Source organism: Alligator mississippiensis, chromosome 3 (genome assembly GCF_030867095.1).
Source record: "Alligator mississippiensis isolate rAllMis1 chromosome 3, rAllMis1, whole genome shotgun sequence".
NCBI classification, from domain to species: domain Eukaryota; kingdom Metazoa; phylum Chordata; order Crocodylia; family Alligatoridae; genus Alligator; species Alligator mississippiensis.
The window spans coordinates 255,424,659-255,445,906 of NC_081826.1; the positions used below are offsets into that span (position 1 = coordinate 255,424,659).

The 21,248-nt window shown below is 41.5% G+C and overlaps 1 protein-coding gene across 4 annotated transcripts in view; it reads left to right on the forward strand.

The window, feature by feature from the left end:
* Positions 1-19,778, forward strand: part of IQGAP2 (IQ motif containing GTPase activating protein 2) — a 205,894-nt gene extending 186,116 nt beyond the window's left edge. For all 4 annotated transcript variants that reach the window (XM_014594718.3, XM_014594721.3, XM_014594723.3 and 1 more), the window contains 8 exons: positions 493-595; positions 1,942-2,083; positions 7,019-7,106; positions 8,081-8,293; positions 10,019-10,179; positions 11,120-11,263; positions 18,396-18,504; positions 18,832-19,778. In XM_014594718.3, the coding sequence (XP_014450204.2) occupies positions 493-595; positions 1,942-2,083; positions 7,019-7,106; positions 8,081-8,293; positions 10,019-10,179; positions 11,120-11,263; positions 18,396-18,504; positions 18,832-18,945 (1,074 nt within the window). In that variant the 3' untranslated portion in view covers positions 18,946-19,778. The remainder of the gene's footprint in view (positions 1-492; positions 596-1,941; positions 2,084-7,018; positions 7,107-8,080; positions 8,294-10,018; positions 10,180-11,119; positions 11,264-18,395; positions 18,505-18,831) is intronic.
* The last annotated feature ends 1,470 nt before the right edge of the window (positions 19,779-21,248 follow it).

The window sequence follows — 21,248 nt, forward strand, 5'->3', positions numbered from 1 at the left end:
AATGCAAATGCCTGAGGAAGGGTTTGTGCCCAAAAGCTTGCCAAAAACTTTTTTCCCCAACTATTTAGTTAGTCTAGTAAAAGATACATCACATCTACCCAAAGAACCTTGTCTAACTATGTAAAAGGTGGGTTCTTTTAGTGATATCCCTTACTGGTCCAACTATACAGTAAAAGATGTCACCAAAAAGCCTTTACTTTTCACATTTCATGGGCCTTAGTGGTTAAACAACACTCCAACCCTACAGTAAACCTACTGCCAGTTCAAGTATTGAACAGAGAGTGGGGCAAACATTTGCTGAATAGAAATAATGCATCTAAACATAGTCTGGAAGTTCAGACTATATTTTTTTTTTTTCTTCTGTCTTCCATAGCACTTATTCATACAGTGAATCCATTGTGGCTCTGTTGGCATTATATCTGTGAGAACATATTAGTTTCTGGGAAATGGTGTGTTGAAGATGATGATTTTCTGATTTGCATTTGTTCACAGCTGCTATTAGAACACCAGGATGCCATTGCTTCTGACCAGAATGACCTACTAAATGAATTGTTGGAGGGGCTGGGGCCAGTTCCTGATGTAGAGTCTTTTCTTGGTAAGATCATACTCTTCCCCCTCTTCCTTTTAGGGTGTATTCAGAAGTGCAGCTCCGGAAGCATCGAAACAACAATCCCCCCAGACCAAACAGAAGTTCAATGTTGGTTCCAGGAGGAAGGGAAATCCTAGCTGCTGCCTGGAGCCTGCAGCTGGTTTCTCCTAGCAACAGCCCCTCCTCCCGCTCCCAGCCTGTCCCTGACTTCAGAGTGGGGAGGAGGGAGAGAGCAGAGAGAACTTGTTCTAGGGGTTCCCCACCCTCCAGCAGTGGCTGAAAAAAACCAGACTGAACTCCCTTCATTCCCTCCTCCCCCCCCCCCCCCCCCCCCCCCCCCGAAAACAGCTCAGAGGTTGGGAGGCAGGTCAGACACAAGTTACAGAAGATACTGTTTTGAAACATCTTCATCTGACCCCTTCATGCAATGAGGGTTCAGATTTTTGCCCTATTGGCAATTTTTGAAGTGGTCTGAAGCTATGCACTTGTTTGCTCATGGCTATAGACCACTTTCTTTGGCCAGTTCGGGTAAAAATTATCACTTGTCTGCACCCTTAGTAAGTTGTGGTTTGCAACCTTGTTAGACTCCAGGGATCCCTCACAAAATGCCTGCTTGAGAATTAGTTATCTAAATAACAGTGAACTAGGAAAAAGATAGCATGCATGTGCACATGGACATTTTGAAGAGCAAATCTGTGGACGTGTGCTTTGAAGACAGAATCTGTGCTGGAAATCTCTCTTGGTACTTGGAGGTGTACTTGGTAGCCAAGTTGGTCTGAGACAAAAAGACATGCAAAAAACTAGAACTCTTGGTTCCAACATGATACCTTTTAGACCAACTGGAAAATGGCAAGAGAATTTTCCTTTTCTGCAAGCTTTCGGGATCAAAGTCCCTTCGTCAGGCTCTGGAAAAAGTGTAGATGGTACAAGATGGTAAAAAGTCCCCATTGGTAGGAAATAAACTTCACTTTTGCACAGAGGGAGCTGAAGATGGAAGTCTGTTCCTCTGGGTCCATGAGAGTGTCTTTGTGAGCTGTGTTGAGTAGCTCTTTGTGTTGATCAGGTAGAATTCCTTCCCCGGAGGTGTCAGATGGCAGGCAGGGAGGCAAGAAATCCTTCTTGCGGTTCTGCAGTGAAGGTTAAAATCCAAAATCAGCTAAAATTAGTACTTGAAGTCTCCCACCAAAGTATATAAATAGACTGTTTGTACTGAAGTTTTGTGTAGGTCACATGCTGTGAAATACCCTTTGGTGATTTGTGATAAATTGTTTCACAAACCAAAACACTGGAAAAAAACAAACTGACAGGAAGAACCTTAAAACCTCTTTCTTTTTTTTCCCTCCACCCTCCAGGGGAAGGCACTGTTGATCCCAATGATCTTAACAAGGAAAATGCTTTGAGTCAGCTTGCAAAGACAGAAATTTCACTTTCTCTGACCAGTAAATACGAATTACGGGAAGGAGAAGACCAAGATCTCAAAAGTCTGATGATAAAGTATGTGTTGCTCAAAATGTGTATCCTGGGCAATGTTTTTGTTAAATTACTGCAGTTACTTGTTCTGATGATCACAATGGTCTTTACGTTTTTAAAGTCTATCTCGTTTAGATGAGTAATCCTATTTTTGGACTGCCTGCCAAATTTTGTAGTGTGCACCAGTGGCAGCACTTGGCTGTCTTGGGCCCTGGGCTCCAGCCAGAGCCCATGCTGACATACCAGTGAGTTCAGAGTTTTCATGGAGCCCCTAGCCTAGGAGCTGAGCACTGCCCCTGCTCATGGCCTTTTTTTTTTTTCCTGCTGCTGAATTCAGTGTGAGGGGCAAATGGCAGCAGCACTTAGCACCTGCATTCTGGAGTTGCATAAAAGCACTAGCATGCCAGCAGGGGCTCTGGTTAGAGCCACAGCTTTCCTGCAGCTGGAGCTGCTGCTTGTCATGTGTTTTTGTTTTTTTTTCCCCTGCAGCTGAATTCAGCAGGGGAGAAAGGGAGGGGGCAATCAGCAGCCACAGCTCAGCTTCTGCACTCCAGCCCCATGAAAACTTTGTAAGTGGAAGGAAAAAGATAGTGAAGACCTGCACTTGGTGACTACATGCAGACACTGCACAAAGCTGGTGACGGTGCCTTAAAAAAAATTCAAAGAAAGCCACACTGCTCAGGGGCAGAGCATAGTCCCACTCCTTCTGTGATACTAGTAGGGCACTGGGAAGTGCAGGGAGCTGAGGTAAGGTACAGTGCTGCCAGCTAGGCAGTCCTGTTCCCCTCTCTCATGGGTCTGAGACCCCCTTGATCCCCCACCAACACTAGGAACCTGGAAGCCAGCCAGTTTCTTACAGGTCAGTGCAAACTGGTGGCTCAACAACCTCAATTCCTGCTGCTAAGACACCAAGCCGAGCACCTTACCACTTGACCTCAGTCCAGCTCAGTCCAGACAATTTCAGTACGTCTTCTGCCATGCACAGCAGGCCCTTTGACAAGTTCTTCTTTCTAATATTATTTCAACTACTTCAAATATTAGGGTATGCCCAAGTATAGTACTATAATGCTTTCTTATGGAGCCCCAGCCCATTTCTGATTTTAGGATTTGGGCCACTTTAAAAACAAAAAAAACCAAACAATAAGAAAAAGTTGAAAACCACTGCTTTAAAGCAGTGGTTTTCAACTTTTTTCATTCATGGACCTCTTAAAATTTCAAGTGGAGGTGTGGACCCCTTTCAGTTGTAAGTGTGGGTATTGACATACTTTTGATCATAGTCATCTTTCACAGACCCCTTAAACATAGTCTGTGGACCCCAGGTTGAAAACCACTACTTTAGTATTAAAGACCTGGGCCAAATTTGGACTGCAGCTCTGGATATGTAAGTAGTTTTACCAACTTGTCCAGTCAGTATCTCGTCTCCCACTTAAAAAAAATAAATAAATAACTATCATAAGGGATAACTTCCAAGATTCTTGGTGTTCTGAATTTACTGGCTCTTTCAGCTTTGCCCATTGTGAAATATTCACTATCCTAAAAAGAAACAGTTTTTCCTGAAATTATGGAAGTATTCCACTTTAGAATTTTTATCTCCTTGGACATTCAAGACAAGTTGCTATCAAGACTTTAAGATGGTGAGACAGGGTCAGTTTGTACTGTACTCCCACTCAGTTGGAAACACTTGAAAACATTTTTGTCTGGTTTTGCTGCTACCAAATGTTTGTACAGATGCTGTGCTTCAGTTCTCAAATAGGTGACTTATGTAGTGAAAAGAGAGATTTCATACCTCTTCAAAGAATTGATTTAAGAAATAGGACCTAGTAAAACCTTTTAGGAAGTACATTTATATAAAATTATTTTTGTTAATTTTATTTCTGTTTTACTGGAGTAGAGTAATTCAAGTTTAAACTAAATGCATAGAAGTAACTTGAATTAAACAGTGTTGAGAACAGGTCTTACAGGAGGAGGGTACTAAGCATCTGAATTGATATTCTGAAGTGTTTTGGTTCTAATCAGATCTGTCATTCTGTTAACATGTTGCTGCAGGAGTTGGAGCTGTGGATAGTTTTGTAGTCCTAAGTATCCACTGAATCTAAAAAGTGGATTAGTTCTAAGTGGTAACTGTGTAAAGCTTTGAACTTTGAAGAATGTTATTAGCTGCAATGTTTTACAATACAAGCCCCAATTCTATAACCTTTACCATAGGTTTGTTTGCAAAATCTACCTCCTGATTCAACAGGTAGGGATAACGGTTTTGTGGAAGTCCAAAGAAACCGTTGATTTTTATACTCCAGAAAATGGTTGAAGATTTTATCTGAAAAAGATAAGCAGGTGTTTGGTTTGTTGTTATTTTCCCACTAGCATGGGAGTTTTGAATGTTTATCTAAAATATTTCTTACTCCAAAACATTTGAGCATTTTTGATAACTTGGTATCATGCCATTTTTCATAGAGCTTCTTCTGCATCTACCCTTAATTTCCAATACAGAATCTACTGAATAAGTGTAGGAACAACTCTGCACATTTCACTGTTCATGTGGCATTGGTTTATGCTGGGCATCTTGCAGGCAGGTAGGGGAGGAATGATCTTTGCCTGAGGCAAAGCCTATTGAGGCAAAGGAGAGGAGGGGGGACATGAAAAGATTTATGAATGATTAGTAAAGTTGACTATGTGACTCTTGGTTGTTTCAATTTTAGTAGTTTTTTGTTGTTGTTAATGTTATTGCCTTACTATATTATTTCTATAAATACCTAATTGGGATGGAGAAGTATTATTTTATAATTAAAATTATAGCTCAGCCTGGGCATCTGTATAGTTCCCACCATTTCTGTAAGGGTGTTGTGTTCTGTCTCCCTTTTAAAAATATGATTATTTATTTCTGTCAAATCAATTATAAATAGCAACTGAGTTAAGGTATTTATATGTAACTTTTGGGGGGATGATTTGGATAGGGATGATCCTGTCTCAGTTAGGGGGTTGGACTAGGTCACCCCTAGAGGGCACTTTCAGCCCTACTTTTCTATCCTAAAAGTATATAGATCTTTACTTGTAGTATTTAGTTATGTGGTTTTCAAGCTACTCCATCTATTATTTAGTACTTCTTAATGAAATATTTGGGTTATATTGTTTGGTAAGTTTTGTGATTATGTGCATACTTGAGCAATTAATATTTCCAAGAACGTTCAATGCTGTTTGGGATTATGTACCTGTTACGATTCCTGTCAGGCATTTGTTTTTCTGATATGCACATATAAAGTGACATTACAAGATACTGAGATTTTCACAAACAGGTATGTGCTAAAAAAAACAAACATAGCATCCAGTTGGTCACGGACTCTGCATGTCCAAATTTGGATGCACATTGTTCAAGCTTCCTCCCCTAGAGAATTAGTGCAGTGTAGTTTAAAGACTAGTTTAATGGTTTTATAGAAAAATCCTATGGAAAAATAAGGCTGAAAGAGACCTCAAGAGTTTGTAGCTCAAATCCCACCTTGTGGCTTAAGGCAGAATCATTCTTGTACAAGCTATACCAGACAAATGGTTGTCTAACCTGTACTTAAATTTACAAGGATGGAAATTCCACATCTTCTAGATTTTCTAGATGTTCCAGTGCTTAAATCCTTCCCCTTTCTCTGTCCACCTTCCACCTCGATCCCATAGTAAGAAAGTTCTTCCTAAGTGTTTCTAGTGAAGACCAGAAGAGACTGGTAAAGACCTGCTTTAGAGGCACTAATCCAGAAAAAAATATAGGTAGAATGCACTTGTCTTTGGCTTACGGTAATAAATTCCAGAGCAGATCCCAGGGAAAGCAAGTAGCAGAAGAAATCCCTGAGAAACTGCTCCATGTGTCTGAGTAGTCACGTGCAGTGCACTCAAGCTGTAGATTGAGGGAACAGACTGCTAGCAGGTTCACAGATCCCTAGTTTGCTTATGGGTTAGAATGTGACACTAATCATTTTTACTATGTCGGGAGTCATTTTTAACACTTTTTTTTTCCCCACATGAAAACTTGATTCTGACTCGAACAATTTGTTCCAAGCAGGAAGTTGTGATAAACACCTCTTATAAACAAAGAAGACCATTTACATTAGACAAAACATTGTGACATCGATTTTTTTTTTTCTTAATTTTTAAATCAGAAGTTAAAATGTTTTACATAGGTCCTCAAAAATATATCGCCACCTATCACAGAAGTTTTACTGCAATGTGCATGTGTGTGCATTTACCCCCCGCCCCCCCCAAAAAAAAAAACTTAAAAAAAACAACCCCAAAACCCAGCTTGTGGCCTTCAGATGAAGTCTGGTGTATATTTCACATGTAATAGACTAATCTGTTTACTGTAATGCTGGAAGAGTTGATGGTAGTTTATTACAATGTACTCTGCTGCAGAGCTGTCCAACAGAGTGTTCTGGGAAGAAGTATAGAATGAATAGGCAGCAGGAACTCAGATAAATGTTACCAAAAAGGAAACCATTTAAATATCAGGCCAAAACAGTTTCCTTTTGCTTGGGATACATCTTTGCTAATAAGCATGGTAATATGCTTTATCAATTGTATGTTCTTTCTGAAATTCAGCAATTTGTTTCCTTTGTTTCTGTAAATCCAGATGGCTCTTAAAATTGTATATTTATCAGGCTTTGAAAAAGATCTGTGTAACTATGTCTGTCATCTTGTCAAAGTCCTAAACTGCATAATCCATATGCATCTAGCTATGTGAATTTTTATTATGGCATCCATTACCATCACAAGACACAAGTTGGCTTGGCTACAAAAGTCTATATATTGAAATTGTTATTTTCCTACTACTGCTAACATTGCTGAAATCATGAAGTAGTAGGAAAGGTAAATTATATCCTTGAAAAATATTAAAATGAAGCATGTGTGTGAATTTTGAATAAACTATTTTAAGAAACAAAATGCAGCAGCCTTAAACTATTCATCCTTTATTTATCTGTAAAGGACAAAGAGACTTATAGTTGATGTGATACGAGCCCAACCTGGGGACACACTCTTAGAAATCCTAGAAACACCCGCATCTGGACAGCAGGTAAATGTCATTCTGTATGCTAATAAATAAGAAAGATATCCATCTCATGGCTCAAGATTTGAAACAAGTAATAAACTTCTTTGATACCCATTGCCAAATAAACGTTTTCAAGCTAGACAGTCATGAAATGAAATACTGCTTTTTAAGCAAATAACTGGTAACAAAAACAAAAATTGGTATGAAATCCTTAAAGTAGGTAGGCCTCTAGTTAAGTAACTTCAGGTGTGGACAATGGGACTGTTTTTAAAAAGACCTTTTATGTATATCCCTTAAATAACAGTAACTGATACTGTGGATCTCTTACTATGAAAGGAGGACACCAAAAAGTAACATCAAAATGATAGAATTTTATTCTTGAAATTTTGAACACGGACTTCTAAACAGAATCTTTTTTGTTGCTTTCATACTATCAAGCAAACCATTTCTCATGAAATCTCAAACATCTTTCTACTTAGTTTATTTGCTTATGCTGTATAAGCAAACAGCTGCATAGGAAACGGCATGTCACCTTTCCTATGATGGGAATTTTGTAGGCATTGCTGCTTTTCTGGGAGACTATCAAATTATGCAGCAGCAAATCTTGTGTTGTCAGAAATGTAACAAACCCTCTTTGGTTTATTTGTACCTTTAAGAACAGCAAGGGAAGTTAGGTTCTTTAAGTTCTGGAAGCCCTGTTCTAAAAGTGATGAAGCAAATGGGAATCTATTTGCTTCGATACAATTTAGATCAGGCAATGGTAATGCAATTCAAACATACTCCCATATGTCCACCAAAATACTTACTAATGGGGACCGACTTTTAAGATGCCTCCAAGAGGCAGAATAATAACTGAACTCCCTTTAAAATAGTCAATGTGAATAGACTATAAATAGACCATTTAATTAACTATCTATTTTCTTTCTACAGAAGAGGGAACATCTGGACATTTTCATGTTTGTCGTAAGTTAAATTGTTTCTTTTAATATATTTTCCAGGAATCCGAGCACTCAAAAATTGTGAAGCAACGTGCCATCTTGGATTCCAAAACACCAGAGAAAATGAAACATAGTCAGTCTGTTTTTGAGGACGGACAGTTACCTTTGGAGCAAAAGAAAAGGAAAATTCAGAGAAATCTTCGGACATTAGAACAGGCTGGATTAGTGTCTTCGGCGACTAAATACCAGGAAATCATTAATGATATTGCTAAGGTGATTTCACTTTTTGGGAATGTGTATCTGGTAAACTTTCTAATTTGGAATACCGAACAGGGTCTACTGAAGCATCCAAATAATAGATAGATTTTGTGTCGATTTGAAAGTGAATTTGCTGCCAAATTCATGTTAATTGGCAAAATACACAGTTGCTTAAATTGAGTACCATACAAAGATGGGCAGTTTGTGGAAGTGAAGATTAACTGAATTTCTAGTATGGTGGATATTTTTATGTAGTGTTTATTGGATCCAGAAAGACATTACTGGCTTCAGAAATATGCCAGGATCCAAAATATGTAAGGGATCCATATTAAATAATCCATTGACCTCTTACCATATGCTACCAAGCTTTGAACTCAGTAGTTCAGATGCCAGGTCATGGAGAGCCTTATATTATGATCGCTGTTTACTAACACAGCTGAAACGCTCGATTCCAACAGTATATAGGGACTACTGCTTTACCAGTTGTATCCGGTGGGATCCACACTGACACTTACCCGGAGCCAGCAGTTTCCCTACAGAAACTTTAGTTATTTGAGATGTCTGCAAGCATACCATAACCTATCATGGGTTCCTGCTTTGAATCATCAATAAACACAGACTAGATTATGGGAGAAATAATGGCCAGTTACAGCTGCTAAGTCCTTCAGGGCATTTTATAGGAACATGAGGAGGTACAGGGTGCATGAGTGTTCCTGATGCACAATACTATTTAAGAGACTGCTCTTGCATACATAAGACGCATACAGTGAGATCCATAGCAGCTAGTGGGTAAGTAACAGTTTTGGATAAATAAGCCCTTTATATTGCTCTGGCTCAGTTTTCTGTGGTGTTGCACTACTGGAGTGACTTCATGCTACTCCAGCTCTGATCTCGGACTGTGGACAGATGAGCACATAGCAAGTTAAATCCTTGTCTTTGTTTAATTTATGTATTTACTGCTCAGCAGTATTGGTAAACATCAGTGAAAACCAACCCGTGGAACCTTTGCCCTGTTATACTGATGGCTAAGTTACCCCAGTTTAGCTTTCACTTATAGGTGGATGGGGTGGAGTGGGAGGCAGACCAAGCATACAGCATTACTATGCAACTTCTCCTAAATAGTAACTCTGTTTGTTTGTCTGTCCATATCCGAGTCTGTTAAAATCTGCCTTACCTACTTGGTCTTCACCAGCTCATTGTGAACTCTGTGTGCTGCAGTAAAGATTACAGGTATGATCACAAAGTCCTCAGCAGTAGCATGAGTGTACCACAAGAAATAACCATGTGCCATAAAAAGAGCTTATGGGGTCCTTTTAACTGGTTCTAATGGACTTCTCTGGGAGAAGTTAGTGGTCCTTGAGTAAGCATGTACTGAAACATGGATATTCCTTTTCAATCTAATTTTAAATATTAAGGAGGGATTTCTTTTTAAGCAGTTGAGTGAATTGCTTACAAATGGCTTTTACATCTCATGATTGACTTTTTTAATACCATTCTCTGCACAGTAATAGGATTCTGGTCTACAATTCCTATCTAAGGAGCCACTTCTGGAAATGAAGATGAATGGTTAACTTAACGTGTTTCATATTTTTCCCAATAAATAAAGGACTTGTACAGTGCTGCTGTTCTGTTGTGAAAGTACTGTACAAATTTTGGTGATGGCATTCTGTGAGAATGTAACATCCCAAGTGACCTAACTATTCAGTAAAGTAATTAAAATCCAAACCTTCCTCCTTTTAGGATATCCGAAATCAAAGAAGATACCGACATCACAGAAAAGCTGAATTGATGAAACTCCAACAGACTCTGAATGCACTAAACTCCAAGACAGCATTTTATGAAGAACAAATAAATTATTACAACACCTATATAAAAACCTGTTTAGACAACTTAACACGAAAGTGAGTTAAAGAACTTTATTTATAAAACGTATGTTTTATGGGGTCCACTAACATGAGAAGGGTTTTATCCTTTGTTGTAAACTTGAATGCTACCAAGGTAAAATTTTATAGGAAAAGTGAATCGGAACTGTCCCTGTTGTGAGTGACAGCCACTGGAAGGAGCTGAAGTGATAAATTTTATTTGAATAACTTTTTGAAAAGCCTGTGATCAATGTACATTTTTATTTTCTTCCCCTCCCTCTCCCCCCTTCTCCCCTCCTCCACCCCTTTCTAGGTTTAAACTTAAAAGTTTTAATAGGGGCTTCTCAGTGAGACTGCTTGGCCATGTAATGTCAGGGGTAGAATGAGGGAATATTTGTAATTACCTTTTCCTTTAAAGGCCTCTACTAATCGTAATTGAGGCAACTTTGTATTTAGAGTGGAAGATCTTGGCAGTAACTGTGGCGCTCTCTCAAATCTGCTACGCAGCTTATCCTAACTGAGTATCAAATATCTGCTACATAACTGTGTCACTATATTATACTTGTAAATTGCTATATTTAAAATAGCAGTATAAGAAGTTATATATAAGTTCGATTTAATGAAGACAAAGAAACTTATTTTTAAACGTAGGTTAAGAAAATTTCTTGTCGCTTACCACTTTGCATCTTATTATTGATATAAACATAGCTACTAAAACAAGTGTTTGGTAGCTGAAAGTCATTATAAAAGTCTGTAGAACATTCAGACAAATTTTAAATTTGTCATCTTCTGATCATTATGTAACACTTGTTTATAATGCTAATTTTATTGTCTATTTAAAAGTTAGTTTAGTTATCAACAAGAGCTTGCTTTTCAGTCAAGTAAAAGGTCTGTCTTTGGCAGGTCCTTTGTAAATCATAGAGAGGGAAAAAAAGTGAAAAAGTAGGTATTTTGAATTGATCCAGAATTTTTTTAATAGAAATTCACGCAGGTCAATTAAAATAGATGGAAAAGAGGAGGATAAAGGGAGCAGAAAACTTAAGCACACATCACTAAAATACACCGCAGCAAGACTACATGAAAAGGGGGTCATCCTAGAAATTGAAGATCTTCAGACTAACCAGTGAGTATGGCATTTAAATCCGCATTATCAAATAAACCAGGGCTGTCCTACTGGCAGCCGCAAGGAGCTAATGTTGGGCCATGGGCTCCTGGCCAGCTGCTATTCCCCTCATTACTTTTGAAGCAGCGGCAGCTTGGGTTTCCTGACTTCCCCCTCCGTTCCTGGCTTCTACCTCCTGTCCCTGGGTTGGGTTGGTGCAGCTAGAAGGGGCCAGGGTGCCCGTGTTGCATGGATGGGGGGTGTTAGCTGAGCTACTTGCGCTGCACACACAGTGGAGGGGAGCTGGGCACCTGTGTAGTGGCAGTTGGGAGAGCTGGCCATGCAGCAAGGAAGCCAGGGTTCCTGTGTTGTGCATGCATTGGGGGAGGGGACCGATCCACACTGGGCATGCAGTGAGGAAGGGAGCCAGGCAAGCTACCTGTGCTGCATGCAATAGCAGCAAAAAAGGGGGCTCTCCATGTGATGGAGGAGGGGGCACCCCTGCAGCACGCTCACCAGCGTGCACCCCCCACAGACCACATTGCCTGTTTCAGGGCTGTCCAACTTCTCAGCTGTTTCCAGCATTGGTGTTGAAAGACTTCCTGCATTCTTTCTAATGTTACCTTAGGGGGTGTCTTTTACATTGGAAGTAGGGGTACACCAATAAAGATTTTCTTGGCCAGTACCAATGGCAGACCTGAACAGGCTTAAGAGTTGGGCAGACCAGAACCAGATCAAGTTTAACACTTTTTCAAGTGTAAGGTGCTCCATCTAGGGGCAAACAACCCTCAACATACATACAGGCTCAGTAGTGACAGCTTGACTTGCACCATGGGTGAAAGGGACCTAAGTATAATGACTGACCGTTGCATGAATATGAGCTGTCAGTGGGAAGTGGTGGTCAGCAGGGCAAACAACACACTGGCATGCATCAACTGATGCATCTCGTGTAAAACTAAGGAAGTGATAATCCCACTATACTTGGCACTAGTGAGACTCCAGTTGGAGTGCTGTGTCCAGTTCTGGGTGCTGCACTTCAATAAGGACATGGAAAAGCTTGAGATGGTCCAGAGAAGAGCCACCTGTATGATCAGGGACTTGCAAGCCATACAAGGAAAGGCTGAGGGACCTGGGCCGCTAGCCTGAAGAAGAGAAGGTTGAGAGGGGAGTTGATAGTGACTTACTGCTATATCAGAGGAGCTTGGTGAACAACTGTTCACTAAGGCACCCCCAGGGAAGACCAGGACCAATGGATACAAACTTCTGGAAGGTTGCTTCCGACTTAATACCAGGAAAAACTCCTTCACAGTTAGGGTGTCTGGATTGGAATAAACTCCTTTCAGAGGTGGTGCAGTCACCTACCCTGGAGGTTTTCAAGAGGAAACTGGACAGTCACCTCACTGGGGTCACCTAACCCCAGTTGTCTTCCTGCCTAGATTGTTGGGGCCTGGACCTGATGATCTGCAAGGTCCCTTCCAGACCCTAGCAATCTGAACTAGTTGTATCGGCTGATGCCAATCCGATAGCTGATTTTACAGGAATGCAGCCCGGCAGCTTGGAGAGCAGCCTGCTGCCAGTAAGTCTGTTGAGGGGGGGAGGGGTAGGTTAAGGCCCCCATGGTGAGGGAGGGAATGGGGCAGGGACAGGGGCGGACACTGTCCAGCCAGGGTAGTGAATGCAAGCTCTGGAGCAGGACAGAGCCACAGGGGATGGGGAGGGGTAGCATCTCCCCACCATTGCATGCACCCCCAGGGCAGATTTGTGTGCAGAGTGGGGGTGGGCTACCTGCTGCAGGCTTGGGGCCGGGGTCTGCTCCAGCCTCTTCCCCGGGGGTGGGGAGAGAGGTGGGGGGGAGGGGTAGCTACAGGGGATTTTGTAGTGTCTATAGCCCATCCCATAGCCACTCTTCCCAGTGCCACCACTGCCTGCCCTAAGTGCAGCACTGGCCCAGCCCCCATTGGGAATAGGCCCCCCCTCCCCCCCCAGTTGGGAATAGGCCAGCACAGCCCCTGGCCCAAAGCCTGTAGCAGGCAGCCCATCCTTGCCCCATGCACAGATATGGGGGGGCACATGCCTCCCCCCATATCTCCCTCAGGGGTGCACATAGTGGTAGGGAGCTGGCTGCAACTGGTCTCACTCCCGCTGGTTACTTTCAGCGCCCTGGCTGGGCAGCACCTGCCCCTGCCCCACTCCCTCCCTCACTGTGGGGCCCTCGATTTTTACCTACCCCCACCCACCCCCTTCCTTCCCCATGCCACTTCCTCCTCACAAACTTACTGGTTAGCTGCTGCTCTTCAAGCTGCTGGGCTGCATTCCTGGCTGTGTGCATGCTAGGACTTTACACATGCACTTGGCATTCATCTGTGATGTTATCAGCACCGATATGTGACCGATATATCGGTGCACCTCTAAGTTTAAGGAGATTAAAACAGCTTATCCTAAATTTCTCTCACTGGTAGTTGGCTTGATAGTTTAATTATTTGGTTAAGAGTCCATGATCAACAGGCGTGTTCCAACATTGTATCTAAATTATAGAATTTCCTTCTTTATATAACTTGACAAGCACAAATCATCTGATTTGCTGAGCAGCTGTTAGGTTTTCATCTACCAAACAATCACTTGCATTAACTTTTAAGTAAAGTTCTCAGGTAGCTGCTGTAGTTGCCAGGAAAGGAAAATTTTAGATTTTGCCTCAAGTAAGAAATTCAGTTTTGAAATAACTGGATCAGGACCTCTACCTCACACTAAGACACTTTAGGATTGATCTACTCCTGGACGTATTAAAAACTTGGCCTGGCTAACCCCATCCACTCTCTACATACATTTCTGTCTCCAGCAATGCAGACAGTTGTACTATCAACTCCTCTTCCATTATTCATAATATTCTAGGTTTTATACATCACTTTGGGTTAGTGGCAAACAAATTTCCTTCCATTTCTCCCCACCCTCTCTCTTAGACAACAGCACTGTTCACAGTGCTCTTTCACAAACAAGATCCCCTTCTGAGATTGTACAGGGCCAGCCAAACAAATAACGATCTCAAAAGTAATTGCATCTGAGGAGAACTTTAATCAGAGTTAGTGTGACAGGGTTGTTTTCCTGCTCGTCATGACTGGGCTTTTCCAAGGAATATGACTCAAATCTGGTGCGTTTTGAGGCCTCTTTGTTTTCACTCACCTGCATCCATGCACCAGTCAAGATTCAACAAGGGCACGTGTATGCTGTCTTTGAAGACCTCTTGAGAGTGAGTGATCAGAAAAAATGGAGTATATCTAATCAAATAAGAGACCCATTAAATTGCTTGTAGCGCTGATTTTATGACCTGCCCCACCCTTGCCCTCAGAAGTTTCAGCATATCTTTACTGCCTACACAGCACTCTTGAGTGCCACCAAAAACTAAGACCTGTCTAAATGGTCCAAGCCTGGAACAAAAGTAGTAAGAATTGTTCAGGAAAGATGCCTCTCCCCTGCCCCTAGCCCCACTGCTCTCAAGCTTGCCAGAGACAGATCATGAAAGCAGCAGTCCTCAGGTCTTGGTTTGGATCCTGTGGGCTTAGTTTCTGCAGCAATTCCAAAAGTGCTGTGTAGGCAGTGAAAATATCCTGGAAGTTCTCTGAGTGCAAGGGTGAGGCAGTTCATGTCAGTGCAATATGGAGTTCAGTAGGTCTTGTATTTGATCAGACAGTCTCTGCAGTAGTTCAGAAAACTGCTTGAGGTAATAGCTCTCTGCTTATCCCTGGCAATCTACTAATCCAGTCTACCTCAAAATTGAAGGTTTGGTGGTGATAAGGAGTTGAACATACTTTCTAACTCTTTTTCTTTACAAGAGAGAGACTTGTGCTTTTAGATTAGGGGTGTCAAACATCCAACCTGTGGCCAGAGCCAGGAATCTGATTGGTGGTGTCCAGCCTGCAGTGTCACTGGCTGCCACCCCAGGAAATCCTAATGCTGCAGCCAGATCTCTGCCAGAGTTCTGGTTGCAACAGTAGGGCTTCTCTCTATGGTGCTACTAGGTCTGCCAGCATAAGAGGTGGAGTGAGGCCTGTGGGTACCTGAAAAGCAGGGAATGCAGCCCTCCAACATCTTGAGTTTGACTTCCCCATTCTAGTTGAATGATTCCTTTTATTACTTTTTTTCAGTTGCCTATTGCACAGTGAACAGGACAGTAATTGAACTCCCCTTCCTTTTTTGGCACACAATAACAATGAAACTTCATTCCTACAATTTAAAATCTCTTTAGAAAGTTGGAGACTGGAAAATGCAGCAGATAAAAATGCCCTACATCCTTGTCTTTCACGAGCTTCACCACCACCACCTACTTCTCCATTTTGGGGAACTTGTGATGTTAACCACAAGTTGGAGAAACAAGAGGGTTGTTTTGCCCCCTTGAACTCCTGGGAAAGAAGGCAGCCGCTACTGTCAAGGATCATCCAGAGAAAGAGGATTACTAAATTTAAAACAAGGACTAGCATATGTCATCTAAACTAAGGTGGAATTTTTCTTCTCCCTACATTCTTCGATTGCAGTTCATAGGAAAGAGAATCATAGGAATAGGCATGGGAGGGACTTTGAAATCCTCTAGTGTCCATCCTCTGTCCCAGGGCAGAATCAACTATACTTGTTGAGAAAATCTTAACGAGGAATGGAAAGTTCATTAAAAGCTCTGAAATTGCAGAAGGCCCTGGGGTGTTTTCTAGCCTCCTTAATAACATTTTATAATAAAGAACATAGTAGGAGGATTTCTCTCCAAAAGCTCAGAAGGAAAGAAGGGGCCTGAAAGCCTCAAGTCTTCAAACACTCCTTAGCAACCTTCTTTTTGGTCAGGGCCACAGTGTCCTGGATGGGATTTTATTTCCAAGTTATTTATATTAGTCAAACATGCATCTAACCACTAGCTAGAGATATTCATGAATTTCCATGGATGTTATTTGATGGTAAGAGATGATAAAACTGTTGAAATACCAACACTGGATTGAGCCCTGAACAATAGGTAATTATTTGAAGCAAATCTTAAGTGCATCCTTTCTCATGAGTCCTGTTCTTAGAAAACTGCTGGGGGCCTAGCCAAAATGTTTGCTGCCTACTTCAGCAAAACCCATGAATACTTCAGGCCTTCAACAGTGGGAGAAATTTCTTCGTTGTTATCCTTTGCCAAACTAGTAGCCCAGAAACTTATTGGAGGAGGAAAGCCAAAAACCACCTCTTCATAGATTTCATAGACATTAGGGCTGGAAAGGACCTCCTAAGATCATTGGGTCCAGCCCCAAGTCAGCTAGGGTCAGATCACCCCAGCAAGCTAAGCATCCAAGCATTTCTTAAATGTGTCCAGAGTAGGTGCTTGTACCACTTCTGCAGGGGGACTCTATTTCATACTCTGGAGACTCAGACCTCTTGCTGCCTTTGAGTCTGCCTCATCCAGAAATAGACATATGAAAGGGCGGAATATCTATTGCTCAAACAGGTTAATTTCTTGACTTATGACAGACACCTACTGGAATTAGTGCAGGACAGATATTCTGGGGTTTTAGACTCGTATCATTCCTGCATTTTCTTTGAGACTTTAACAGATCAAATCATCCTAAAAGAGATAAAAAATAAAATCTGCTTTTGGCTCTGTTTCATGGTTGTCAGACCAACTCCATTGTCAGGTGCTCATTTCTAGCACTAAGAATTATCTCTGAAACCCTTAGCAGTAGAAACATAGCCTGGGAGTTGGAGTATACATGTGTTTCAGACACTAGAGGTGTGTCCCCACAAGCATGCATGTGTGGTTTGTGATGCCTCAAAGCCATCTAAGGCACCACAAGCTGCATGCAGTGCACATATACCCATGCACCACACTAGTAATTTACATTGTGGCATCTTTTATACTGGGACATCCCAGTGTCAAAAAAAACTGCTGCTAAAACAAATGGCACAGCGCAGATGGCAACAGCATGTGCCACCAGAAACTGAAGCCTGGCTGGCCAGAATCATGCTCTAGCTATCAGCCAGGCTCTGTGCAGCAGGATCAGTGCTGCTGCTTCCCCAGGAGGCCCCCCAGAACCCAGGTAAGGCACTGGGGCCAGCATAGGTGCTAGCCTTAGCCTCCTCTACCCCACTCAGGTCTCCTTGCCATGCAGCAGAGCACACGTGCAGGGGATGCCTAGGGATGAATAGCGGCAGCATAAATATGTGCCACTGCTATTTGTGCTATGGGAAACACACACCCCTATACATGCACATGCATGAGGATGTGCCCTAGAAGGCTACTCCCCTAGGGGAGTTAATTGGTTGACATTGTCCTCTTCCCAGCATGGGAAGGGGGAAGGCCGTCAGTGGGCAGTTAGCAGGTGCTGAAAACAGCTCTGGGAGGGTTCCACCACGAGGAAATGGCCCCTGATACCCTGCACAAGGTGGGAGGCATGTGCACCTGGGGTTGGAGCCCTCTTGGAGTTCCAAGGGTTTTCATCCTCAGGAGAATGCTTTTCCTACCACTACCAATCAGGAGTGCTCTTGGAGGGTTGTTGCCTCAGATGTCTTCCAGGTTGGAAATAATCATCTACTTTATTGTGGGAGAGCCAGTTTTCTTCTGCAAGAAAGTCTTTGTCTGGCTGTTCAGCTCTTTCTGTGTCAGGAGAAGTCAGAAGTGGTTACACTATTCCAGATCTTGAGTCTGAACAGCTCAGAGAAGAAAGCCCAATTTGGGACTGCTTCATCTACTCACAATATTGCTGCAGTATACTCATGGTACTGGATCCAATAGAAGTTAATCTTGCAAATCCTATCGGGCCATGTTGTCATGTAGAGACGCACTAATGACTTGACCACTGATGTCACCACTACATAAACATTCAATGGGAACCTCCTTGGTGTTATGATGCAATGTAGAAAATGCACCCAGTCATGAAGGGTATCTTGTTTGCATTTGAAGAGTTTTGTAGTGAGTTTTGAGTTGTTATATCACAAAGCAGCTGTACCCAAACAGGAAGGTGAACTTTCAGGTTTACCTTGCCAGGACATTCTCTGTAAACTAGCTTGGAATTAAAGATTTGCTCAGGTAAGTGTGTAGGCTACAAGTTTCTGACTGTTTGTGCCCAAGTACCTCAATTAAGTATTTTTGAGCATGTGATGTTGTGGCATATTGTAAATCCAGGTATTTTTGTTTTTTAAGGTTTAAGAATGTTATGTTTGATATCACACCTGGTGAAGAAGTAGGTGATTTTGAAATCAAAGCAAAATTCTTGGGGGTTGAGATGGAGAAAGTGCAACTGCATTTCCAGGTAGAGTTTGAATTTATTTGCCTTGCTGGACTCTAAATAGACTGTCATTTAAATCTTTAAAAAGTATTAACTTTCTGATTTATTTTTTCATAAGCTATTGTATTAGCATAAGAGATATGTGGGGTAACAATTATGAGAGTGAATTTTAGGTGGTGTGTGGAGAACACAAGTATGTATTTAAAACTGACAAAGAATTAGCTAAAATGTGTAAGGCCCAGACTTTGAAGGACTGAAATTATAATAATGCGCCTACAATGTTATCTTAATATCTGTGGATATTGTAAAATATGAACTCAAATAAAGAATAAATCTTATTTCTAATTGCAGGATTTGCTTCAGATGCAGTATGAAGGTGTGGCTGTAATGAAAATGTTTGATAAAGCTAAAGTGAATGTAAACTTGCTTATATTCCTGTTGAATAAGAAATTCTATGGAAAATGAGGACTTCAGATTTCATGGACTGTGCATCTAATCAATGGGAAGTCTTTTCAGTATTTTTGCTTTTAAACATGTTTGAAGTTACTATCATTGGACACTCTTTTTGACATCGAAAAGCCTAAACTGTTCAAAGGAACATGCTGATGTGCCTTTTTCATCATTTGGTAATGAAGTAGTAAAGTAGAAATCAGATTAATGTAAACACTTATTCAGATTTTACTGGTCTTGGTACTTTCAAATCAAAGTATATCTGCTTAGAGACACTCAGTTAATGGGGGTGAATGGATTTTTGCGGTAGGCAAAAGATAAATTTAGCTGAATGGAATAAATATATAAACCTTCCTATTAAAACCTATATTTTTAAAATGACCTCAGATACATAATATAGTTCTTATTAGACTTGTGAAGTATTCACTGAAAGAAATTGTAATTATTTGTTTTTATGGGATAGTTTGGGAAAATATTTACTTACAATGCTAAGCCTATTTTCTGGCAATTGTCAATTGTAAAGCAAACTTGTGCAATTAAGAAGTTTTTATAGGTAATTATAAAGTTACAATAACAGTTTACTGTACAAAAGTATATTTTGATTAATTCCTACTAAATAAAAATGCACTACTGCCTCATGGTAAATTAAAGTTTCTATTCATAGCCTTTTAAACGTGGCGAAGGGGCAATCTGAATAGTGATCAGTTGTTGTTCAGTTTGAGGCATTTGCTTAATTCAGTTGTGCCTGTCTGTCTTTTGTAAGAAAAATAAAATGCAATAAATCAGTACTTAGTTTTTAAATATATTCTTTGGAGATTGTTCTATGTAAAATAAATGTTACTTAATTACCCTGGTTTTGTTTCTAAATCATTTAACCTTTTATCATTGTAACAGTTCAAATAGTGTCTTCTATTGCTTTACAAAATGTAATTCTAGTCAGTGGGATACCGTCTGTTCATCATGATACCTTTCAATGTTTTACATCATTAAATATGTTTATTGGTACTCTACCAATTCCAGCTAAAGTGTGAGAGGATTCACTAAGTGGATTGTTTCAAACACACTGAAGAAAACAATTTAGAGAACAGTGGTTGTCACTCTGTTAGTCAGAGCACCCTTCCCCAACACTTTTTTTTTTTTTTAATTTGGCAGTATCCCCAGATGGGAGCTGCTCAGTTTACCTCAGTAGTTCTCAAGTGGGTGTTACAACCAGGGCACGTCTTGTGCATCGCGCGACCAGAAACGGCTGTGAGCTGCATGTGCTGCCCTGCCTCGTTCCTACTTAATTCACACTTTTGCAGATTTTACAGAAACCACAAAATCAACAGCAACAAAAAAACTTGTTAAATGCTGGTTTCCCAGCAGGAGCCAGTAGTCCGCACTGCTGGAAGGACAAGGCCCCAGCTGGTGGAGTAGCATGAAGGGCAGCAGCAAAAATGGCTACTGTCCCATTATGCCTTTCTACCACCCACCCCCTGACCCCACAGTGCCTCTGCCAATCAGCATTGAGGGGGAGGGCCACACAAAGGGCAGTCAGCAATCAAGATGGTGGCCACTCCCCTCCTCTCCCAGGGGCTCTCCACCAATCAGTGCCAAGGGGCAGGGCCACATGATGGGCAGCCAGCCATCAAGATGGTGACTGCCCCATCACCCCTCCTCTCCCCTGGACCTCTCTACCAGTCACCGCCAAGGGACAGGGCCACTGCACAGCGACCACAGAATTAGAACTTTACCCTGTGATCAACCCACGAATGTGGGTAGGTACCCCCGTGATTTAAGTTAACCCTTGCTCATTGGGGCTCTCTGAGTCTAAAACAGGCAGAAGAGTTGACTTGTGCAGCAGCCACTTCTGATCCAACTTTCAGGGCATCTACTGTAAACAGGCATGTGGGGCAAGTGTCAGATTTGAACATGGGCAGGAATGCATGCTTCTGCCACAGCTCTTCACAGTCTGACTGTGCATCAGGAATGTGGGGGACTTTTAGCTGGCTGCCCATACCGCAGCACCCTATTTGAGAACTACTGTTCCAGAACAATTAGACTCCTGGGAGACGTTACATTTTTCATCATGTAAAAAAAATGTAATATGCTATATACAGTCAATCAATTTATCATGCGATAGATATGGCAAGCCAGCCACAAAGATGTTCCATGTGTAATTTGAATGTGTGGCACGTTTAAAGGGTACCTGGGGAGCCCAGTCCTACCCGTTACTTCTGGTCTGCTCACAAAACTATAAATTTCCTGGGTCATAGGAAACTTGGCACTAAGGAGCCTTTAAAGCTGTGCTAGGCAGCCCAACTTTGGGGACTGGTATC